We start from the raw sequence: 25,213 nt of genomic DNA on the forward strand, positions 1-25,213 counted from the left end.
CCAAAAAACCCCCAATTATAGCCAAATTATAACAATACAGTGGTGCCCCGCAAGACGAATGCCTCGCAAGACGGAAAACCCGCAAGACGAAAGGGTTTTCCGTTTTCAGAGGCGCTTCGCAAGACGAATTTCCCTATGGGCTTGCTTCGCAAGATGAAAATGACGAAAATTTTTGAGGGTTTTTTTTCGCTCCCCAACCCCTTTTTCTGAAGCGCTAAGCTGCTAATAGCCTTTTAGCAGCTAAACCGCTAATCCCTTAAGCCTTAAAAAGCCGTTAGTAGCCCTTAAACTGCCAATAGCGCCAATAGCGCTAATCCGCTAATGGGCTTGCTTCGCAAGACGAAAAAACCGCAAGGCGAAAAGACTCGCGGAACGGATTCTTTTCGTCTTGCGAGGCACCACTGTATCATTAATTTGGGGACGGGGGTCCCATTTCCTGCCCACAGTTGCTTGGATGAGCAGCAAAAGCAGGCAGAGCAGGAAATGCCAATTTTTAATTTTCCACGGCATGCTAGTTTCCACAGAGACTCGCATGCTCTCCTTTCCCTGTTCTCCATCCGGGCAGGTAGGAGGCAGGCCCAAAATTTAAAGACCCATTTCCGGGCGAGCAAAAAAACCTCAAGGAAGGGCGCAAAGGGGGGTAGGCTGGGAAAGTCCGAGAGGGGCCCAAAGGGCCGCATTTGGCATTGCCCCAGCGACAAAAAAAACTTTCTGGGCACCTGCAAATTCCCCAAGAAAACAACAGACAGGGGGAGTTCCTTACTGCTTGGCCAAAGAAGGGGTGCTTTCAGGAATTTCCGGGCTCCTATGAAGCCGCTTTGCCGCCGGACGCAATGGCGGAAGGTGGCCGCTCTCGTCCAGTAGCTGCTGGCCTGGAAAGAAGGAAGGGATATAGCCAAACTTGTTCTCCTTCCAAGAAAACAGGGTTAGGATCAGGGTGGATTTGATTTACCGTATTTTTCACTCTATAAGACACACCAGACCACAAGACGCACCTAGTTTTTGGAGGAGGAAAACAAGAAAAAAATTATTCTGAATCTCAGAAGCCAGAACAGCAAGAGGGATCGCTGTGCAGTGAAAGCAGTGATCCCTCTTGCTGTTCTGGCTTCTGGGATAGCTGTGCAACCTGCATTCATTCCATAAGACGCACACACATTTCCCCTTACTTTTTAGGAGGGGAAAAGTGAGTCTTATAGAGCAAAAAATATGGTAAATCATATCGATTTAAATCATGATTTAAATCACTAGTCGGTAAGATTTGATCTAAATCATTTTTTTACAGAAAGACTCTTTCTTGCTGGTATAATCTTAATATTTACAACCAGATGAAGGTTTCGTTTTTGGAAGAGTAAATTTTCAGAGTAGCTTTTACAGTTATATCAAAAATTACTGATTTGGTTATACTATTAGAAATACATAAGACGGATAATTATGAAATTCTTGTGAGGTTTAATAAGTTAACTGTTTATATTTGGACAACTTTTCTGCTGTACTGTGTTAGAAGGAGAAAAATAATCATTTCCTTAATACAGTGCTACCCCACAAGACGAATGCCTCGGAAGACGAAAAACTTGCAAGACGAAAGAGTTTTTCGTTTTCTGAGTTGCTTCGCAAGACGGATTTCCCTACGGGCTTGCTTCGCAAGACGAAACGTCCTGCGCCATTTTTTTTATACCGCCAATGCATTCCTATGGGAAACCGTCAATACACAGTGGTGCTTCGCAAGACGAAAAAACTCGTAGAACGAAAAAACTCGCAGAACGAATTAATTTCATCTTGCGAGGTACCACTGTAACAACTTAAACAATTTATTTAACTAAAACAATAACATTATAGCATATGTATCCATGTTTGTTAACTGATGTGGTTAAACGGTTTCTTTAAATAAAAAAACTTCAACTGAGTTTTAGCAGACATGATAAACTTTAATGTAACTTAAATAGAAAACTAGAAAGATTTTTCCTCCAAAAGCATTTATTTTAAAAATCCCATTAAAATTTTAAAAACTCCGATTTTTTTATTTTATTTTTAAAAAATCATTGATTTTTATCCACCCTGAGACCATATAACACCGGTCTTGAAAGACCTACATTGGCTCCCCGTACGTTTCCGAGCACAAATCAAAGTGTTGGTGTTGACCTTTAAAGCCCTAAACGGCCTCGGCCCAGTATACCTGAAGGAGCGTCTCCACCCCCATCGTTCTGCCCGGACGCCGAGGTCCAGCGCCGAAGGCCTTCTGGCGGTTCCCTCATTGCGAGAAGCAAAGCTACAGGGAACCAGGCAGAGGGACTTCTCGGTGGTGGTGCCCGCACTGTGGAACGCCCTCCCGTCAGATGTCAAGGAAATAAACAACTACCCGACTTTTAGAAGACATCTGAAGGCAGCCCTATTTAGGGACGTTTTTAATATCTGATCTTTTATTGTGTTTTTAGTATTCTGTTGGGAGCTGCCCAGAGTGGCTGGGGAAACCCAGTCAGATGTGTGGGGTATAAATAATATACCCCAGTGAGGGGGCATAAATAATATACCCCCTGAGGTATCCAGTGGTACCTCAGGTTAAGAAGTTAATTCGTTCTGGAGGTCCGTTCTTAACCTGAAACCGTTCTTAACCTAAGGTACCACTTTAGCTAATGGGGCCTCCCACTGCTGCCGCACGATGTCTGTTCTCATCCTGAAGCAAAGTTCTTAACCTGAGGTACTATTTCTGGGTTAGCGGAGTCTGTAACCTGAAGCGTATGTAACCTGAAGTGTATGTAACCTGAGGTAAAGGTAAAGGTACCCCTGCCCGTACGGGCCAGTCGTGTCCGACTCTAGGGTTGTGTGCCCATCTCACTTAAGAAGCCGGGGGCCAGCGCTGTCCGGAGACACTTCCGGGTCACGTGGCCAGCGTGACATCGCTGCTCTGGCGAGCCAGAGCCGCACACGGAAACACCGTTTACCTTCCCGCTAGTAAGCGGTCCCTATTTATCTACTTGCACCCGGAGGTGCTTTTGAACTGCTATGTGGGCAGGAGCTGGGACCGAAAGACAGGAGCTCACCCCGCCGCGGGGATTCGAACCGCCTGAGGTTTTACCCACAGCGCCACCCGCATCCCGTACCCCGAGGTACCACTGTATTATTATTATTATTATTATTATTATTATTCCCATAAGTAGGAAGAGGATGCTGGGCGAGATGGGCCTCATCCAACAGGCTCCTCTTATGATTTTGTTCAAGCTCTGGGACCCCAGATACCAGCCACCTGCGGAACCCCCCCATCAACCCCAGCTCACCTGACTGACGGAGCTAAAACGCAGAGCCCGGGACCCCCTGATGGCTTTCCTCCATCGCCACATCGCCCCGTACCCCGCCAGTCTCCACCGTAGGTGTTCGTCTTTCCGTCGCCGCTCAGCTCTCAGGAACTCCGCCTTCCACCTCCCGAAGGAGGACGCCAGAAGATGCTGCCCCCTGGCCCTCTCCAAGAACGCTAGAGTCGTGCGCCACGTAGAAAAGTGGGCAGCTGCCGCGGACCAGGAAGTGAAAGCCCTGGTGAATTTCATATAGAAAAAGGAATGAAAGAACCTATCCATTTCCATTAGTCATCTTCCTGATCTTAACTATCCACACTTGTAATTTAAACAGGCCATCAGCAACCGAGTGTAAATTTCTCCTTACAGATGCATTTTTTGCAATTTTGCCCATTTTTAAATACAAAGCAATGTTCCCTAATGTTGTTGGAAGTTTAGGTGCAGCTCAGGGGTTTGCATGGGGCTTAAGCAGATAGAGTGAGAGACCTCCAGATTCTCAGACTATCCCTGTACCTTCAACAACTATGCTGACTACTCTCTATTCCTTTGATGTTTTGACTGATACATTTTACGTCGTTCCCTTTTTAAATTTCTTCCTCCCCTCTCACCCTTCCTCTGGAACCTCAATGTACTTCTGGGTGGTTTCTTGGTTTCTCCAACTGGACAGCTAGGACTATAGAACTTTTCCCCATAAACAATGTACAGTGGTATCTCGGAAGTCGAACGGAATCCATTCCGGAAGTCCATTCCACTTCCAAAACGTTCAGCAACCAAGGCGCGGCTTCCGATTGGCTGGGCGTTTGGCATCCAAGGTACGACTGTACTTCTCTAAACAAACACAAATTTATGTATTTTATACCGAGTCTCAGCCTGAATGCCTTCCACGGAATCCCTGCTTGCTCAAAGCAAGGATTCAGCTCATTAAAGGTGATTTCTGCGGTTGCATGCAAAATCTATACATTAAGACTAGCCAAGCAGGCAGCTCGGTTCGTGGGCCGGTTAAACGATCCCCATGGGCAGCTTAGGTTGCTGACTCCTGCCCAAGACTCTTACCTGGAGAGGAGAGCCCGCTTGCGGTGTCGCTCTGCCTTCAGGTTCTGCACAGTCCTGGCTGACCAAACCGCAAAGCATTTCGCCAGCAGCTGCCTCCGATTCTGGCCATAACCCAGAGGGAAGGGCGCTTGTATGAGGAGATCTGCGGCACCGAGATCTTGCGACTCACTGGGGAAATGGCTTGGAAATGGAGAACCGTGAGGAGGAAGGTGCCCCGAGTCTTCAATCGTCAACGACGAGGAGATGCTAGCCAGGCTACTTTCCTCCGAGCTGCGTTCCTATTCCCAGTCATGAAATGACAGTATTAATTTTGTGCTTCTAAATGCTTGTTTATTTAAGATTATATACAGAGAGAGTGAGTCTCTACTGCTACTCCTACCTGGAAGAGACCCACTGAATAATAATAATAATAATAATAATAATAATAATAATAATAATAATATATTATTTATATCCTGCCCATCTGGCTGAGTTTCCCCAGCCACTCTGGGCAGCTCCCAATCAAGTGTTAAAAACAATACAGCATTAAATATTAAAAACTTCCCTAAACAGGGCTGCCTTCAGATGTCTTTTAAAGATAGGATAGCTGCTTATTTCCTTCACATCTGGTGGGAGGGCATTCCACAGGGTGGGTGCCACCACCGAGAAGGCCCTCTGTCTGGTTCCCTGTAACCTCACTTCTCGCAGGGAGGGAACCGCCAGAAGGCCCTCGGCGCTGGATCTCAGTGTCTGGGCTGAACGATGGGGGTGGAGACGCTCCTTCAGGTATACAGGATCGAGGTCGTTTAGGGCTTTAAAGGTCAACACCAGCACTTTGAATGAACTGAAGTTAATGGACATGACTAACATAGGTTCAGTCATGTCAATCGGTCTACACTATAGTAGATATGGAGCGGGGGGGGGGGGACTGATCCTAGGTCCAACGTAAAGATGTAATAATGGAATACTGAATGGTATAGTTTAAGTAAAATATGCAGGGATTTATTATATGAAAAGGGACGTGGGTGGTGTTGTGGTCTAAACCGCAGAGCCTAGGACTTGCCGATTGGAAGGTCGGCGGTTCGAATCCCCGCGACGGGGTGAGCTCCCGTTGCTCGGTCCCTGCCAACCTAGCAGTTCGAAAGCACGTCAAAGTGCAAGTAGATAAATAGATACCGCTCTGGCGGGAAGGTAAACGGAGTTTCCGTGTGCTGCTCTGGTTCGCCAGAAGCGGTTTAGTCATGCTGGCCGCATGACCCAGAAGCTGTACGCTGGTTTGACACACACAATTGCATCTCAAGAAAGACGGATGCCAAGAACTATCTATCTATCTATCTATCTATCTATCTATGTAGATACTGCAATACCTCAAGTACCACCTCTTCCCATATGAACCTACCCGGACCCTGAGATCATCTTTTGAGGCCGTCCTTCATGTGCCTCCTCCTCGAGAGCAACACAAGGTGGCAACACAAGAACGGGGCCTTCTCTGCAGTGGCTCCCCGTCTGTGGAATGCTCTCCCCAGGGAAGTTCACCTGGCGCCTTCATTACTCAACTTTAGGTGCCAGGCAAAAACGTTCCTTTTTAACCAGGCCTTTGGTCAACTTGATCGACATCCTATACTCTTTTAAAATGCGGCTCTTTTTTGGGAGGGTGTGTGTATTATTGTTAGAATTCCTGCTCCATGATTGCAGTCATGGGATTCTTGTCTATATGTTTTGACTCCACAGAGCGGGAAGTGACGAGGACAGGATGTTTGTGTTACTGTGTTCCGTGAAGTGGGACTATTGTCCTTTCTCTTTGCTGTCTGATCCTAGAGAGAGAGGGAGCCATGTTGCAGTGCTCCATGTGTGTTTATAAGTAAATAAAGTAGATTAGCCAAAATGCTGAGGCCTGTCACACATGATGCGCAAACTCTGCGGATCCCTAAGTGTGCCGATGTCTGTTGGCATCAGTCGCTGTGATGTTCGGGCAGAAGAAAGCTTTTGAAGCTCCCGAGCAAACGACCAGGAGGGAGGGAACATGCCAGTCGAGTATGTGTCTCTACTAGGGTCCTACTCGAGTGTAGGCAAAGCTCCTGACAGTTATTGGGTGATTGTTATTGTTTTTATTTTACATGTTGTCATCTTTTCTGTGAACCGCCCTGAGACCTCCCGGTTTAGTGCAGTATATAAATTCAATCGATCAATCAATCAATCAATCAATCAATCAATCGTGTGTGGGTAGATGTGTGTATATCTATCTATCTGCTGCCCCTGCTTGTTCCTCTCCCACCTATGCACCAAAGCATTGGCCCCGGGGTCAGAGGGAAGCCTGTCAGCGAGTTGTCCTCACCTTGTCCAGCGAACCGCTAGAGAGAGGCGGGGCAGGCACGTTGCTATGGAAACCAGAGGACAGGGAAGACTCCTCGGAATCCGGCGACGCAAGGAGAAGGTCCTCAGAGAGGTCCCCAGGGCTGAGTCCAAGAGGATGCGGGCAGAGGGTCTTCAGGCGCCAGAGCCCAAGAGCTTCTCTCAGCTGCCGCCTTTCCGAGACTCGACGGAAAGCGCTGTAAGGGAAAGACCTTTGTGAGCTTTCAGAGAAAAGTACAGTGGTACCTCAGGTTAAGTATTTAATTTGTTCCAGAGGTCTGTACTTAACCTGAAACTGTTCTTAACCTGAAGCACCACTTCAGCTAATGGGGCCTCCTGCTGCCGCCACGCCGCCAGAGCACAATATGTCCCCAAAATAACTGGTATAAGAAGGAGGAAGATCCTGCCAGGGCCTTTTGCCTGCTCCAGAAAGAAAAAGTAAACAAAAAAATTCTGCAGCCAGAATCCTGCAACTTCCCATACGGCTAGACGTGGGAGGGGGAAACCAGTCCCTCGGAAGCCGGATTCAGCCACTTCTCTCTGGCTTCCAAAATTTCGCCCTCTATCAATGAGGACTAGAAGCTTGCTTTTTCAAAACAACGACGAAACATGAAAGCTGCGGTTTGGATACAGAAAGACCTCTCTGTGCCCGCTACCCCCGATTTCTTTGCTCTTGGGCCAGGGTCTGAGTGCTTACGTCGCCCGCTGGGATTCCCGCCACCTCAGTTCCCAAGTCCGGAACGCCTGCTGCAACGTCAATGCGCGGCAGAAGTCGTCCAGCGCATCGGCGCCACTCTTTTGGGACCACTTCGCTTGGGCTGAAGGAAGCTTTTCAGCGGCATCCATGTTCTCTGCTTATTTAAGTGCGGGAGGGAGAGAAAAAAAATAAACATTTAGAAGGAATTTTGAGTACAGTGGACGCTCAGGTTGTGAACACGATCTGTGCGGGAGGCACGTCCTCAACACGCAGCACCGCATCTGCGCACGCACGGGTTGCGCTTCTGCGCATGCACAAAATGTGATTCAGTGCTTCTGCGCCGAAACCCGGAAGTAACCCGTTCCAGTATTTCGGGGTTTGGCGCGGTGCACAACCCGAATACGCGCAACCTGAAGCATCTGTAACCCGAGGTATGACTGTACACTCTACCTCTCTTTTAAATCAGAACCAGTGAAGGCGGTGAAGGTCCTATGTGAGTGCCTGGAGCAGGTTGGAGGATGGATGGCGGCTAACAGATTGAGGTTGAATCCTGACAAGGTAACTGTGCCCCTGAAGGACCAGGTGCGCAGCCTGGGAGTCATTTTGGACTCACAGCTGTCCATGAAGGCACAGGTTAATTCTGTGTCCAGGGCGGCTGTCTACCAGCTCCATCTTGTACGCAGGCTGAGATCCTACCTGCCTGCAGACTGTCTCACCAGAGTGGTGAATGCTCTAGTTATCTCCTGCTTGGACTACTGCAATGCGCTCTACGTGGGGCTACCTTTGAAGGTGATCCGGAAACTGCAATTAATCCAGAATGCGGCAGCTAGACTGGTGACTGGGAGTGGCCTCCAGGACCACATAACTCCGGTCCTGAGAGATCTGCATTGGCTCCCAGTATGTTTCCGAGCACATTTCAAAGTGTTGGTGCTGACCTTTAAAGCCCTAAATGGCCTTGGTCCTGTATACCTGAAGGAGCGTCTCCACCCTCATCGTTCAGCCCGGACACTGAGATTCAGCACCGAAGGCCTTCTGGCAGTTCCCTCATTGCGAGAAGTGAGGTTACAGGGAACCAGACAGAGGGCCTTCTCGGTAGTGGCGCCCGCCCTGTGGAACGCCCTCCCTTTCATATGTGAAGGAAATAAGCAGCTATCCTATCTTTAAAAGACATCTGAAGGCAGCCCTATTTAGGGAAGTTTTTAATAATTAATATTGTATTGTTTTTAATACTTGATTGGGAGCTGCCCAGAGTGGCTGGCGAAACTCAGTCAGATGGGCGGGGTATAAATAATAAATTATTATTATTATTATTACACAAATGATGAGGCTCACAGGGAGCAGCTCAGTGGTAGAGCACCTGCTTTGCATGCAGAAGGTTGCAGGTACAAATCCCGACATCTCCAGGGAAATCTGGAAACCCTGGGGAGCTGCTGCCAGCCAGTGTGGACAACACTTGGCTAGATGGAACAAGGACCTTTCCTTGTAGCTTTCCTAATGAAAGCCAGCCCTTTATTCAAAACCATGAGGACTAGAATCTCAGTTCATTTTTTAGGGGGAGGCTGTGGCTCAGGAAGAGAGGCGTCTCTCTGAAACCCCAAAGAGATGCTGACAGTCAGTGCAGGCAACCCCAAGCAAGTTGGACCCAATGCCCTGACTTTGATATGGTTCTCACCGTGGGCTCTCCTCCGCTTCAAGTCCCACAGCTCCAGCAGAGTCTTCCTGGCCTTTTCCCGGACTTGCAACATCAGGGCCCATTGATGGAAATGCACCCTCAAGGATTCAAGTCTCAGGCGTTCCCTGCTGTGGCTGCACAGCGCCTCCCGGTCGGTGACAGACTTCCAGGCCTGGAAACAGCTTGAGGGGGGTGGGGAAAGGAACAGAATGGCTTAGGAAGAGGCTGGCAGCAGGATCAGGCCGTCATGGCCCAGCCTCCTGCTGCCCACAGCGGCAACTCTGCCCACTTGTGATTCTTCCCACTGACCTGTTTCCGACAGGGGAGGTGGGCGAAGGGGAATTCAAAGGCAAGTGGCCTTCTGGGACAGCCACCGCTCTGCAGCCTTGTTGTGAAGGTCGCAGAGCAGCATCGTGGAATGCCAATAGTGACCCACCTTGGCTCCCAGTACGTTTCCGAGCACAATTCAAAGTGTCGGTGCTGATCTTTAAAGCCCTAAACGGCCTCGGTCCAGTGTATCTGAAGGAGCGTCTCCACCCCCATCGTTCAGCCCGGACGCTGAGGTCCAGCACTGAGGGCCTTCTGGCGGTTCCCTCACTGGGAGAAGCAAAGTTACAGGGAACCAGGCAGAGGGCCTTCTCGGTAGTGGCACCCGCCCTGTGGAACACCCTCCCACCAGATGTCAAAGAGAACAACAACTACCAGACTTTTAGAAGACATCTGAAGGCAGCCCTGTTTAGGGAAGCTTTTAAGATTTGGTGTATTGCAGTATTTTAATATTTTGTTAGGGACGCGGGTGGCGCAGTAGGTTAAACCACAGAGCCTAGGGCTTGCCGATCAGAAGGTCGGTGGTTCGAATCCCCGCGACGGGGTGAGCTCCCGTTGCTTGGTCCCTGCTCCTGCCAACCTAGTAGTTCAAAAGCACGTCAAAGTGCAAGTAGATAAATAGGTACCACTCCGGCGTGAAGGTTAATGGCGTTTCCGTGCGCTGCTCTGGTTCGCCAGAAGCGGCTTAGTCATGCTGGCCACATGACCCGGAAGCTGTATGCCGGCTCCCTCGGCCAATAAAGCGAGATGAACGCCACAACCCCAGAGTCGGCCACGACTGGACCTGATGGTCAGGGGTCCCTTTACCTTTTATCCAACATACAAACATAAAACAAGATTCCATAGAATCTCCTGGACTCCTCCCCCTTGTGGGTCCTATTGTCAATCATTTCCTCCTGCATTTTTTATGATAATCCAAAATCTTTTACCTCTGCATTGTGTCCAAACCCCAGAGTCAGCCACGACTGGAACTAAATCGTCAGGAGTCCCTTTACCTTTAATATTTTGTTGGAAGCTGCCCAGAGTGGCTGGGGAGGCCCAGCCAGATGGGCGGGGTATAAATTAATTATTATTATTATTATTATTATTATTATTATTATTATTATTATTAAGGTTGCTGTAAAAACTGCAGGGCAGCAAATACTGGCCTCCCTTGCAAGGCTCTTGTGAAGAATGCATGTCACCCTCTTGCAAACTAATCATGCAAAAATGTAGAGCAGCATTGCATGATGCTAATGCGGTGTTTCGGAAACTTGGGTCTCCAGGCTGTTTTGGAACTTCAATTCCTGCTAGCTAGGGATGATGGGAGTTGTAGTCCAAAAACAGCCAGAGACCTGAGGTTGGGAAACACTGTGCTAATGCAAACCTACCCCAGAAAGATGTCGCAAAGAGGTAAGGAACATAAGGCGCGACCAAGAAGCCCACATATAAAAATTGTCATCATCATGCTCAGCTCACCGGCTCAGCAGCCCTCTCTGCACCTGAGCCACCAGCGGCAGGATCCGCTGGGCTGCCTTGTAGCGGGAACGCCAGGCCTCAAACGCAGTCACCAGCCTCTTTTTCTCCAGAAGGGCGAGAGCCTCCTGGGCGCGAATCTCCTCTTTCTCCAGACGCTCCTTCTGAAGGCGCCACAATCTGAAAGCTGCTGCGTTGCAGGGGAAAAGAGGGGGAGAGACATCAAAGGTGAGGAGAGCGCCAGGTGGGTAGATTTTCGTTTCCAAGCACAATTCAAAGTGTTGGTGCTGACCGTTAAAGCCCTAAACGGCCTCAGCCCAGTATACCTGAAGGAGCATCTCCACCCCCATTGTTCTGCCCAGACACTGAGGTCCAGCGCCGAGGACCTTCTGGCAGTTCCCTCGCTGCGAGAAGCCAAGTTACAGGGAACCAGGCAGAGGGCCTTCTCGGTGGTGGTACCCGCCCTGTGGAATGCCTTCCCATCAGATGTCAATGAGAACAACAACTACCAGACAACTGAGAAAGCCAAAGGTTAGATAGAGGGCATGATGTTCAGACAGCTGTGGCTTGTCTGCGGGTGGAAGTGTGCTCTCTTCCTTCTCTCTCTCTCTCTCTCTCCCCTTCCTTCTCTCTATCTCTCTCTTTCTTCTCTCTCTCTCTCTCCCTTCCTTATATATATGAGGAGAGAGATATATAAGGAAGGGGGAGAGAGAGAAGAGAGAGATAGATAGAGAGAGAGAGAGAGAGAGAGAGAGAGAGAGGCTTGTCTGCAGGTGGAAGTGTGCTCCACACCCGGTCATTCCTTCCCAACTTATCTCGAGCCACTATATAAGCAGCTGCTCAGGGGCAACCGCCTTACCAGCCAAGCGCCTCACATCCCGTAGAGCGGCAGCCTTTCTGCAGGTCTCGCCCCCTCCCTGCTGGCGACGAAGCTGCGTCCAGAGATTTCCCTCCGCCCTGAAAAAAGGTTGAGATGGAAAGAAGATAACAGTCTTGACCAGAGAAAAATGGCAGATCAAGTTGATGGATTATGCCGAAATGGCCAAAATGACCGGAAGAATCAGAAATCAGGAAGACCAAAATTTTAATAGGGAATGGGGAAAATTTATACCTTATCTTAAAAACCATTGTAAACACTTAAAATCATTAGTAGGATTGAGATATCACTTGTAGTTTAAGGGTGAATTTTGGACATAGTGGAGAGGAGATGATTCTATGGAATCTTGTTTTTATGTTGTATGTTGGATAAAAGGTAAAGGGATCCCTGACCATTAGGTCCAATCGTGGCCGACTCTGGGGTTGCGGCGCTCATCTCGCTTTATTGGCCGAGGGAGCCGGCGTACAGCTTCCGGGTCATGTGGCCAGCATGACTAAGCTGCTTCTAGCGAACCAGAGTAATGCACGGAAATGCCATTTACCTTCCCGCTGGAGCGGTACCTATTTATCTACTTGCACTTTGATGTGCTTTCAAACTGCTAGGTTGGCAGGAGCAGGGACCAAGCAATGGGAGCTCACCCCTCGCAGGGATTCGAACCGCCGACCTTCTGATCGGCAAGTCCTAAGCTCTGTGGCTTAACCCACAGAGCTACCTGCGTCCCTCTGTATGTTGGATATGTGACTGTAAAACTTTAATCTGAAAAACCAAATAAATAAATTTTAAAAAGAAAAAAAGGCATGGTGGTTCTGTTTATCCTCCCAAAGTGCGTGTCTGTGTGCAGCGGCCAGTTTCAGACTGAGGAAGCCGGGATACAGATTCCCGTTCACCTACAGATATTAGATTGGCGCCATCTCTCAGAGCCAGCCTACCTCGCAGGGGTGTTGCAATCTATTTAATGCTACAATCCCGAGCAAACTATCTGAATCGGGATTCCTGTCTTTCTCCTCTTTTACGCACCTGCTGTACCGGGCAGCGTCTTCCAGGTGTTCCGCAGGAAGGTGGCATAGGTTGGGGGACATCCTTACGCCCCCTGTTTCTGGGGTTGTCGGCGCTCCTCTGATGGGGCTCGCTGCCTCCAGTTGCGGGGAAGGTTGTGCCTTCCGCTGCTTCACCAAAGCATCTTGCCACTAAGAAAGAACCAGGCTTGGAATAATTAATAAATAACGACAACAACAAATTATTTTTTATACCCTACCCATCTGGCTGGGTTTCCCCAGCCACTCTGGGCGGCTCCCAACAGAATATTAAAACCACGTTAAAACATCAGTCATTAAATGACTTTCAGATGTCTTCTGAAAGTCAGATAGTTGTTTATTTCCTTGACATCTGACGGGAGGGCGTTCCACAGGGCAGGCGCCACCACCGAGAAGGCCCTCTGCCTGGTTCCCTGTAACCTCACTTCTCGCAGGGAGGGAACCACCAGAAGGCCCTCAGAGCTGGACCTCAGTGTCCAGGCAGAATGATGGGGCTGGAGGCACTCCTTCAGGTATACTGGTCCGAGGCCGTTTAGGGCTTTAAAGGTCAGCACCGACACTTTGAACTGTGCTCAGAAACGTACTGGGAGCAAATGTAGGTCTTTCAGGACTGGTGTTATGTGGTCTTGGTGGCCACTCCCAGTCACCAGTCTAGCTGCCGCATTCTGGATTACAGTAGTTACATTTTCCGGGTCCCTTGCAAAGAGCGCATTGCAGTAGTCCAAGCAGGAGATAACCAGAGCATGCACCAATCTGGTGAGACAGTCTGTGGGCAGGTAGGGTCTCAGCCTGCGTACCATATGGAGCTGATAAACAGCTGCCCTGGACACAGAATTAACCTGCGCCTCCCTGGACAGCTGTGAGTCCAAAATGGCTCCCAGGCTGCGCACCTGGTCCTTCAGGAGCACAGTTACCCCATTCAGGACCAGGGAGTCCTCCACACCTGCCCGCCTCCTCCTGTCCCCCCAAAACATTACTTCTGTCTTGTCAGGATTTAATCTCAATCTGTTAGCTGCCATCCACCCTCCAACCGCCTCCAGACATACAATCATAGAATTACAGAGTTGAAAAGGACCCCCAGGGGTCATCTAGTCCAACCCCCCCCCCCCCCGGCAATGCAGGAATCGCAGCTTCAATTTCACGCTTCATAATTTTTTCACATAGTGTTACCCTTCAATAAAAAAATATACCTGAAAAAAATAACCCTACATCACCCAGGAAGGACTGAGGTGTGGTTTGTTCTAAAACAGGAGCAGGGAAGCAAATGAGTAAATGTCAACTAAGGATTGGTTCTTATGGATACAACCCACAAGTGACCTGCAACTAATTAGGAACACCCAATTTCCCCCTTGGTATCCTCTCTTGAAACACAGATTTTGGAACATAAAGAAGGCTGATCGCCGAAGAATTGATGCTTTTGAATTATGGTGCTGGAGGAGACTCTTGAGAGTCCCATGGACTGCAAGAAGATCAAACCTCTCCATTCTGAAGGAAATCAGCCCTGAGTGCTCACTGGAAGGACAGATCCTGAAGCTGAGGCTCCAAGACTTTGGCCACCTCATGAGAAGAGAAGACTCCCTGGAAAAGACCCTGATGTTGGGAAAGATGGAGGGTGCAAGGAGAAGGGGACGACAGAGGACAAGATGGTTGGATAGTGTTCTTGAGCTATCAGCATGAGTTTGACCAAACTGCGGGAGGCAGTAGAAGACAGGAGTGCCTGGCGTGCTCTGGTCCATGGGGTCACGAAGAGTCGGACACGACTTCATGACTAAACAACAACAACAAATCTGACCAATCTCTTGCCAGCTTCCTTACGAAATGCCTGAATTGAGCTGCATTTCCAGATGAAGCCCACTGCAGTCTGCTACAAGAATATTCAGGTACGTAGACAGACTTTTGTGTTTGTGGTCAACCTCAGGTGGAAGACATCACTCATTACCTGCTAGCCTGCCTCTCATACAGAAACCCAAGGGATCGCTTTCTGAAGCCTTTGTTCACACAAGCAAGCAGGCACACCCCAACAGAAACGGTTCAGTTTCTTTAAGCGACAACAATAGCTTTGTAAAACATGGAGCGTCTCTCTATGCACTGGTGGGGGGCGGGGGTATCCTGAAAAATGAGTTAATTAAAATCGCTATAAAATTGTTGTGGTGATTCGGTGGTTTCATCTGAAAGCAAGTTGGGTTTGAGCTTGTAGGTATTTCTGGTTATCTTCTCTCTCTTTCAGAATGGATGCTGGCAAACTGGATTTTAAAAATGATGTTATAATTGGAGCTGTCAGAGATGCATCATCATCATCATCATCATCATAATTTTTATTTGTACACTGTTCAAATACTCAGGAACTTGGCAAACTCTGTATTTATGGTATGCATTTTTATATTAAGGATGTACCGTATGTTCTGTATTGTTTTATTAATGCTATTGCCTTCTTCTTCTTCTTTGGTGATCACTCGTAGCCAAGTAAGATTGTCTTCCTTAAACATGGTTTTAACAATGAGTCCGTAAATGACTGTGGAGGCCAATTCTGGATCCACACGTCCTTCCACAGTGGGGACAGAGGTTTTCAGGCAGGAGTTGATCACGATGAGGGTTTGCCAAGCGTGCCTTCCTCCTAGCACATTTCTCCCTTGCATCCTGAGTTCGAGCGTCTTCAAAGCCCATGACACCTTTGGTAAAGGCTGTTCTCCAACTGGACCGCTCACAGGCCAATGTTTCTCAGTTGTCAGTTTTTATACTAGATTTTAAAATATTTGTCTTGAGAGAGTTTAAACCTCTTTTGTTGACCACCAGCATTACACTTCCCAGAATAGAGAAGCGTTCAGAATAGAGTAGTTGCTTTAGAAGACAATACAGTGGTACCTCGGGTTGCAGACGCTTCAGGTTACAGACTCCGCTAACCCAGAAATAGTGCCTCAGGTTAAGAACTTTGTTTTAAGGATGAGAACAGAAACTGCATAGCAGCGGCGCGGCGGCAGCGGGAGGCCCCATTAGCTAAAGTGGTGCTTCAGGTTAAGAACAGTTTCAGGTTAAGAATGGACCTCCAGAACAAATTAAGTTCTTAACCCAAGGTACCACTGTAATCAGGCATCCGCACAACATGAGAAGTCCAATGAAGCTGATGTTGAAGAATCATTGCTTCGACACTGGTGATCTTTCCTTCTTCCACTTGTCTTCCCAAGTGATGTGTAAATTTTTTTGGAGACACCATTGAAGGAATCTTTCAAGGAGTTGGAGATGGTGTTTATAAGTGGTCCATATTTCACAAGCTATTGCCTTAATGGGACACGGGTGGCGCTGTGGTTTCCATGCGCTGCTCTGGTTCACCAGAAGCGGCTTAGTCATGCTGGCCACATGACCCGGAAGCTGTATGCCGGCCATAAAGCGAGATGAGCGCCGCAGCCCCAGAGTCGGCCACGACTGGACCTAATGGTCAGGGGTCCCTTTACCTTATTGCCTTAATACATGTCTGACATGGCCTTTGGCTAGAACAAAAAACTGGCGAACTTGAGGAACTTCCCATCTGCAGATTGGCATTTTCATGCATCTAACTCATGATCGCCTGCTCTGACTGGCAGCAGCTCTCCAAATTTAATGATTTTTCAAAAAACCAGAGAGGGCGTGTGTTCTACCAGTGAGGCGTAGCTGGACCCAGAAGCTGGGCCCGTCTTGGCTGCACCCTGCTCTCTTAGCGTACCCCCAAGCCCTCTTACCTTGTGGAAGCTGGCAGCCAACACCACCAGAATGTGGTTCCTCTGGGCAATGCCTGCTTGAACCTTCCTTAACTGCACGGCCCACCTCAGGGCAGCAAGCCCCTTGCGCAACAGCTGGCGCTCATACAGAGCCCGGGCAGCGGCCGTTTTCCCAGAGACGTGGTTGCGCCAGGCCACAAAGCATTTCTCCAGCTGGGGGTCCACCCTCTGGGGCAAAGGCCTGGGAGAGAGGGGAAGAAAGGAAACAAGAGCTAGCGTTCCGTTTAACCAATTAACCCCCGCAAATTTAAGTTGATTAAGTGATCAGCTCGAGTTGATTAATCTAATCGGATCTCTTTAAGGGAACAGGCGATACTTCGAAAGAGAAAGCAGGTTTCGGAGACAATGCGCACATCGTTTGGGATGGACAGGCGTTCACCCCACCTACAGCTTTTTAAAATACATGTTGCTATTAAAAAATATTTAATTACTACAGTGGTACCTTGGTTCTCAAACGCCTTGGTTCTCAAGCACCTTGGTTCCCAAACGCCGAAAACCTGGAAGTAAGTGTTCCGGTTTTTGAACATTTTTCAGAAGCCAAAGGTCAGATATGTCTGTCTGCTATTTTTTCTGGGGCGCCTGCACCAATCAGAAGCTGCGCCTTCGTTTTCAAACATTTCAGAAGTCAAACAGACTTCCGGAACGGATTACGTTTGGGGCTTTTGCTTTTGCTATTTGTTTTGTGTTTTAGAGGCTTTTTCAGTTCATCTGTTTTTGTGACTGTGTGGAACCCAGTTCAGCTACTAATTGATTGATTGATTTAATGATTGAGTGACTGCAGAAATGGATAAAAGCCCCCCATCCAAACAATGACTATCATCAGTGCAGGCAAGAAAAAAAATAATTTTAATTTTTAATCATCTACAATACTGTCTTATTTATTTTATAGTACAGTACATGGATTATTGCTTTCATTTTATGGCTCAATGGTCTCGTTAGATATTAAAATTCAAGTTAAAAGGGGTTGTTTTTAAAAGTCTGGAAAAGATAAATCTGTTTTGCATTACTTTCTATGGGAAAGCGCACCTTGGTTTTGGAACGGACTTCCGGAACGGATTAGGTTTAAGAACCAAGGTACCACTGTATTTGATTTAAATGGGGGAGGGGTCTCTTTAAAAAAAATGTAAACACATTTTGTAACATTTACAGCACCAAGAGCGTTTAAAGACGGGCAAAAGAATTACCTGTTTCTCTTCTTCTCCATCGATTCCAGGTCCTGTAAGCAAAGAAAGAAAAATCAAGACAATATGTTGGAATAAGCTCATCCCTCCTCTTACGGAATCTCTGGGCACAAGGCTTGGAACATTCCACACCCACCAGATTCTAAATTCTGTGCCATGGTAACCTGAATTGGGCTGAAAAAGCTCAAGGAAAGCAGAGATCTACCACCTGAATCCACAACACAGATCGAAATAAAATAATATACACACCGTGGTATACATCAGCTTATCGCACACAATTTAGTTTTGCTTCCAACTAACTTGTGGTACTCACCGCCACAAGCTGGGAGAGAAGGCCACGAGCCACAAAACTCAATGTACATCCAACATGCCGCTCTGTTAGCTGGTAAGCGGGATGGCTGTATCAATTTGGATTTCAAGTAGTTGGCAGCAGCGGGAGAGGGGGGGAATCTCTACGTTTAGGCCATTGCTCCTGAATCCTATTATTATTATTATTATTATTATTATTATTACCCCGCCCATCTGGATGGGTTTCCCAAGCCACTCTGGGCAGCTTCCAACAAAACACTAACATACAATAACCTATTAATCCAAACTTTATTTTTTAAAAAACTAAGATTTTATTAAGACTTCTCATAATACTTGACAATAAAAAATGAAGTAATCTAGACAAAAAGAAAAAAAAACAGAAAAAGAAGAATACAAAGTCTTCTCTCACTGGTAAATCTTAACTCTTACCCCACCCAGAAAGAGGTGGATTCTCCCAGTTCTCACCTGGGAGCTTCTCCTTACCCCAGAGGACAAAACAAAGACGAAAGAAGTCAAACAGGAAAAGAAAAACAGAGGGAAACAAAGCAAGGAATGAAACGAAAAAATCCAAACTTTATTTTCAGGCATGGGCAAACTCTGGCCCTCCAGAGGTTTTCGAACTACAATTCCCATCATCCCTAGCTAACAGGACCAGTGGTCAGGGATGATGGGAATTGTAGTCTCAAAACATCTGGAGGGCCGGAGTTTGCCTATGCCTGCTTTAGTTAGTAACAGACAGACTGAGCTCACCTCCTTATCATCCATCCGGTTGTTGCTCTCCTCGTCGTCCAACGCTGTGGTCCTTTTCCCGGTCTGTTCCATTGAAGGCCCTCCTCCCTGACCAATTTCCGCATCAGGCCAACAGTCGTCGGGCACGGAATTTGGGCAGCCGTTGCCACTTCTCCCAACAACGGCCGCACCTATACTATCAGCAGCCTGCCAATGTTCTCCAAAGCAGCTGAGCTTCCAGTGGGGCAGATCCGCAGCGTGCTCCCCTGCAGAGAGCGTGGGGGCCCCGCCGTCCTCTCCTAGCTCACCCCCAGCGTCACAGACGTCAGAATCCTGGGCGCCGTTCCTAAACCGGCACGCAGGAGAATGCACCGCCAGGCTGATGCACACAGGAGACCCCAGGTTTGCCGGAGGATCGGCGCACAACGTCTTCAAGGAGACCTCCAAGCTGTCGAAGGAAAGGAGACTCACGGCATGGTCTGAGAGACTCAACTCCGAGCGACGCAATGCTCCGGAGGCGAGCTCTTCCGGATCAGCTGCCCTTCGGTGGCAGCGGGTTTTGGAACAGTCGCAGGCACCCGTTCTTTCCGGAGTCCGCCATCCGCCGCCCGAGCAACATTCGAGGTAGCGAATGGAGGTTTTGGAACAGAGGTCTTCACCCCGAAGGGCCAGCGAGGTCAGATCAACGCCACCATGGAAGCCTGACTGGTCCAAGGCCTCCACTGGGCATGTCTGCAATCCAGCGTTGTCGCACCTGTAGGCAATGGAGGTGGACTTGCCCACGGTGGAAGTGCCACCCCAGTCCCTGGGAAAAGGGGCTTGCCATTTGACGCTGGCCTGCCTGGCGTAGCTCTCTCCCGCCGCGAGATGCTCCACAGCACTCAGCACGGTCGAGGCGGAGGCCTGAGGATTGCGGAGCGGCTGGCAAGGGAAAAGAGGAGGTTTGGATTCCCAGGGGGAGGAGCCCAACGCCCCCATCGAGGTGGCTTCTCGCTTGAGCTGCCGGATGGAGCGGTGCAGGTCAGCAGACGTCTGGGAGGACTTCAAGAGGGTCTGGAGCGCTACAGAAGACCGAGCGCTCTCCACCAAAGTCGAAGAGTTCAAATGGTCCAAGGTAAGGCCTGGCCCACGATGGAAAGAGTCGTCGCTTCTGCTGAGGCTCGGAGGAGGACACTGGCAGGAAACGGAGCCACGAGCCGATGTCACGGGCAATTCGGCCGGAGAGAAGCACCCTCCGCAGTCCCCGAGATGCCCGCAGATTCTTCTCGACGCACAAACGTGACTCGGTTTTGACCCATACCGGTCCTCGCTTGCCATCCTGTTCTTTGAGAGGGTGCCGCAGTCATGAGAGACATGGCGGCCTCTACTCGAGAGGTGGCTGGGAGGGTTGCCCTTTAAGCCGAGCTGCTCTGAGCATGCGCAGAGAGAGGGGCAGGAAATCAGTGCATCTCTGGTAAACTCTGAGTCTCCAGATGCAGCCCTCTGCAGTTTCGACGCAAGGTTGCTTTGCCGTTTAGGTAAAGAGCCACCGGTGGCGTCCTGGAAAGGCCAATAAGGGCAAGAGAGGTTGGTCTGAACCGCCCGGTGTTGCTGCAGGTCATTGCTTCCCTTTCCCGCAAACGCAGCCCACTTTTCCCCCTGGGCACTCGCTCCTCCGCAGCCTGACCTGCAGACAACGGAGTCGGCTGCTACATTCCTTTCCGTGGACAGGTACAGATTGATGTTGATGTTTCTCTGGACGTTTGTTTGCTCTGCAGAGGGGAAGAATAAAGCTGTTTATGTGAGGACTCAGCATGCATGTCAAATACCTTTCCATTCCTTCCCGCGGCTGACGTTTAACAGTGACCCCACGTCAGATCCTTCAACTTTGCAAGCTGGGATGTGAGTGAACATTCTGTGACTTCACAAAAGCAAACAAGCATTACCGACGTGCCGCGATGTCTAAAAACAGGGAATCTGAGCAGAAGGAGGAAGAACGTGTGGAAAACTGACATACATTTACTGGAAGTTCCTGCAGCCAATCGGAAGCCCCATCGGACATTTGGCTTCCAAAAATCGTTCGAAAACCGGAACATTTAAGTTTCTAAAAACGGTGAGAAAGTGAAACATTTCAGAGGTTTGTAAAATTACGCTGTGTTTGCAGAAAGCAAAAAAGGTTTCCTCCTTCTCCCATAGTAAAGGTAAGGTAAAGGGACCCCTGACCATTAGGTCCAGTTGTGACCGACTCTGGGGTTGCGGTGCTCATCTCACATTATTGGCCGAGGAAGCTGGCGTACAGCTTCCAGGTCATGTGGCCAGCATGACTAAGGTGCTTCTGGCGAACCAGAGCAGCACACGGAAACGCCGTTTACCTTCCTGCCAGAGGGGTACCTATTTATCTACTTGCACTTTGAGGTGCTTTCGAACTGCTAGGTTGGCAGAAGCAGGGACCGACCAATGGGAGCTCACCACATCGCGGGGATTCGAACCACCGACCTTCTGATCAGCAAGTCCTAGGCTCTGTGGTTTAACCCACAGTGCCACCCGCGCCCCTTCTCCCATAGTACTGGAATCTAACAGGGCCATTTAAGGAAGCTGAAACCTGCAAGATTCTGGGCAGACATTAGGAAGGACTTATTCACGCCGTCAATCCCTGAGGTTCAAATGCACGCCACGATTCTGTAGGTGTTGCAGGGGCTGACTCTGTCCTAGAACAGTCCGTCCCTGGATTTCAGATTAGCGAGCGATACACAGCCAATCCCCAGAGAGGCTGTGACCAATTCACTCCTTTTCACAGGCTCCCTTTAATAGCAAACTCAGGTGCTTGGTGCCAACCGAAATGGAGCAAAACGAGGCTAAGTATAAACCTGAGCAGGAAACTCCCCAAATATAGGTCGATAGAAAGATGGGGAAGATATATACAGTGGTACCTCGGGTTACATATGCTTCAGGTTACATAACTCAGCTAACCCAGAAATAGTACCTCGAGTTAAGAACTTTGCTTCAGGATGAGAACAGAAATCGTGTTCCGGCAGTGCGGCGGCAGCAGCGGGAGGCCCCATTAGCTAAAGTGGTACCTCAGGTTAAGAACAATTTCAGGTTAAGAATGGACCTCCGGAACGAATTAAGTACTTAACCCAAGGCACCACTGTACGCGGGTGGCGCTGTGGATTAAACCACAGAGCCTAGGACTTGCCAATCAGAAGGTCGGCGGTTCGAATCCCCGCGACGGGGTGAGCTCCCGTTGCTCGGTCCCTGCTCCTGCCAACCTAGCAGTTCAAAAGCACGTCAAAGTGCAAGCAGATAAATAGGTACCGCTCCAGCGGGAAGGTAAACGGCGTTTCTGTGCGCTGCTCTGGTTCCCCACAAGTGGCTTAGTCATGCTGGCCACATGACCCGGAAGCTGTACGCCGGCTCCCTCGGCCTGTAAAGAGAGATGAGCGCCGCAACCCCAGAGTCGGTCACGACTGGACCTAATGGTCAGGGGTCCCTTTACCTTTACTACTGTACAATGGTACCTCAAGTTAAGTACTTAATTCGTTCTGGAGGTCCGTTCTTAACCTGAAGCACCACTTTAGCTAATGGGGCCTCCTGCTGCCGCTGGAGCACAATTTCTGTTCTCATCCTGAAGCAAAGTTCTTAACCTGAAGCATTCTTTCTGGGTTAGCGGAGTCTGTAACCTGAAGCGTATGTAACCTGAAATACCACTGTATATTCATTGAGAACAAGGCAACCTCAGTAGCTGTAGGGTTTTGATCACTGGCTAGGACACCAAGATACTCTGCCACATTTTGCTGCAGTTGCCACGGGTCTTGTCCCTCTGCAAGGATGTTAAACTGAGCAGAGGGTGCCCACCTGCCCAGCCAAAAGCTATTTGCCTGTGCCTGCGCTAAGCCGCCGAATGTCTCTCTCAGCACATCATAAGCGTGCGGCTTTACGACGCACCTCCTGCAGCAAAACCGCCTCTCTTCCCGCAGCGGCCTTACTCACTCCGATCGGCACCGTGGGACATGCTCCCGGCTCCGTCCACATCTGTGGGGTAGGGTGTGGGGCAGAAGCAGGTGCCCCTTTGTGTTCGCTTCTCTGACCTTGAGGGGTTGGGGCGGGGGAACAACAACAACACCCCACCGTGCTGGGTTCTCCCCGGCAGCTGACGGCACGCTTAATGCTCGAAAGCTGAAGTGTGCTAGCCAGCTGAGTCGCTCTAAGCAGCTTAGAGCCCACGATTTAAGATCCCAGTTAGTCATTGTGGAACCAGATGTCCAGCATGCAGAGCGGTGGAAAAGAGGAGCAAAGAGACTTTGATCCACTTCTAATTAGAGCTCCGTCCTCAAGATGAGCTGGGCAAATTAGCTCCAGAACAACCCAGTCTGTCTGGCCGGCGGCAGCAGCAGAACCGCATGCTGATGTCTTGCCTGTAGAAAAATATCTTCTGTGAATTATTTCAAGCAATTCTCAAATGCCCGCAACAATCATCGCTCAAGAGCAAAGACATACGACTTCAGGGATCCGCACCCTGCCTCTTTAGCCAAACATGGCTCCCACCAGAGCGACTTAGGAAAATCAACGCTAAGAGGGTCCCTGCCCTCATGTTTTACAGTCTAAAAGGACATAACGTACAAGGAAAAAGGGAGGAGGGGAAGCGAGCTCAGGTGACACCCTTACACAAATATTTTTTCTGATTCTAAGACAATGCACTCCTCAGGACACACCATAATCGTGCATCTTATCCCATGTCAAGACGTAGAAAGACAAATAATGCATTTAATTTCTAATTCTCATTACTTCCTCAATATATTTTTTTAAAAACCTCCATCCAAGTATCAACAGCTGCTTGCCTACTATACTATGCCAATCCTAAAACTACTCACCCACCTGTCTTCCACAGACCCCTCCTTCCTTAAACTTGATAAACGATGTGACTATAAACCTTTCGAACCAATTCCTAATAATTTAACCTCCCCTTTCGCAAACGTGAGCACATCTATTTCCTACCTGAGTTGCCAATGACTTTGCTCCCAATACAATTTCATTGATTTATTTACTGTACTTATTCAATCAATCTTTGTCTGAAGATCCCAGCATAAAAACGCAAGATATATATTTACATATGCAAATACACATACACACACATATATAAAACAGGAACAAAAACAAAACAATGGGTCCCCCTCCCCTGTATCTCTTACTCTATCTCTTTCCTTTTTTATACTTTTTATTAAATTTTCTGTTATACAATTTAAAGTACTCATTTTTACACCCCTAAAATATCAGGGACTATCCTTCTCTTTCCACGGTTCATTTTACATATCATAAATCCCTGCATATTTCCCAATAACTATACCAATCGGTTTTCCATTATTGCACCCATCAAAACTTATTTACACTGTTGAATTTATCTTAACGCTGCCAGCCTTTTCAGCTGTACACAATTATTTCCCATATATTCAATAAACATTATCCAATCTTCTCTAAATGTATGTTCTTCTTGTTCTCTTTTTCTATATGTTAAGTCTGCGGGTTGTTCAGATTCTGCCAACTGAAGTTGCCATTCTTCTTTGTTTGGGACCTCGCTCGTTTTCTATTTTGGGGCTAACAAAACAAGGGCATACATAAATAACCTTTTTTGACACCTGGGAATTTCAGTCTGAATTATCCCCAACAGAAAAGACTTTGGGTTTTTTGGGAAAGTACTTTAAAACGTTTTTTTTCCCAATTCATTATGGATCATTTCCCACTATCTCTTTCCTAACCCTTTCTGAAAACATAATAAAAAAATTTAATAGGATCACTTGAGCTTGATTGACACACCAGCTACAGTCCAGGAGGGCAGTGGTTGGCTGGTACCCATTGGCACCGGTGGAGGCCAACAGCAGGGGGCGCCAGAGCCAATGGCAGGTGGAGACAACTTAGTCCAGATTTGCCTCCACCTCCTGCCTGCTGGGCTCTACAAGGGGCAACCATGAGACTAAACAAGGAGGGAGCCGACAGTCAAGACCACCCCACCCTACTGGACTCCAGGGAAGCCTCAGCTTACCAGACGCCACATAGCTGCTCAGAAAAGGAGGGATGTTTTCTTTCTTCCTGCCTCTCGGCATCCTGTCTAGGTCCTCCACACCTGCGTCGTCCCTTTAAACCCGAGGCCAATCCTGCAACAGGAAACCCCGGGCGACGCCACAGCACCAACTGCCTGGAAGAGCAAAGCAACAGGAGGTAAACAAAGCAATCTTCTTCGCTGCTATTCCTGCATCGCAGCGGGGTTGGACTAGATGACCGCACTGGGTCCCTTCCAACTCCACGCTGCTATGATTCTAAGGCAAGTAACGGTTCTGAAAGTCAGTATGGGCTACTGAGCGGCCATACATTTAAAGCACACCCTCCCCCCAAAGAATGTTGGGAGCTGTAGTGCTTACTGTTAAGTTGTGGGTGAACATATCAGACAACACAGCGATTCTTCAAACAGCTCTTGTTTATTCACAGGCCAGAACAGAACTGAACTGAAGGGTTCAGCCAACCTGCTTATATAGAGC

The 25,213-nt window shown here is 48.6% G+C and overlaps 1 protein-coding gene across 4 annotated transcripts in view; it reads right to left on the reverse strand.

The window, feature by feature from the left end:
• LOC310683602 (uncharacterized protein C1orf167 homolog) overlaps window positions 1–25,213 on the reverse strand; it is a 29,966-nt gene that overhangs the window by 3,237 nt on the left and 1,516 nt on the right. For 2 of the 4 annotated variants that reach the window (XM_083453725.1, XM_083453724.1), the window contains exons 2-14: window positions 24,721–24,873; window positions 18,726–20,455; window positions 17,670–17,701; window positions 16,447–16,666; window positions 12,717–12,886; window positions 11,682–11,779; window positions 10,826–11,012; window positions 9,041–9,222; window positions 7,369–7,525; window positions 6,655–6,868; window positions 4,341–4,618; window positions 3,273–3,525; window positions 764–872 (exon numbers count right to left, since the gene is read on the reverse strand). In XM_083453725.1, coding sequence (XP_083309851.1) covers window positions 764–872; window positions 3,273–3,525; window positions 4,341–4,618; window positions 6,655–6,868; window positions 7,369–7,525; window positions 9,041–9,222; window positions 10,826–11,012; window positions 11,682–11,779; window positions 12,717–12,886; window positions 16,447–16,666; window positions 17,670–17,701; window positions 18,726–20,455; window positions 24,721–24,781 — 3,691 coding nt within the window. In that variant the 5' untranslated portion in view covers window positions 24,782–24,873. The remainder of the gene's footprint in view (window positions 1–763; window positions 873–3,272; window positions 3,526–4,340; window positions 4,619–6,654; window positions 6,869–7,368; window positions 7,526–9,040; window positions 9,223–10,825; window positions 11,013–11,681; window positions 11,780–12,716; window positions 12,887–16,446; window positions 16,667–17,669; window positions 17,702–18,725; window positions 20,456–24,720; window positions 24,874–25,213) is intronic. The other 2 variants (XM_083453726.1, XM_083453727.1) reach the window with 1 other exon arrangement.

Source organism: Podarcis tiliguerta, assembly GCF_965153285.1.
Source record: "Podarcis tiliguerta genome assembly, chromosome: 8".
In the NCBI taxonomy this organism is placed as follows: Eukaryota; Metazoa; Chordata; class Lepidosauria; order Squamata; family Lacertidae; genus Podarcis; species Podarcis tiliguerta.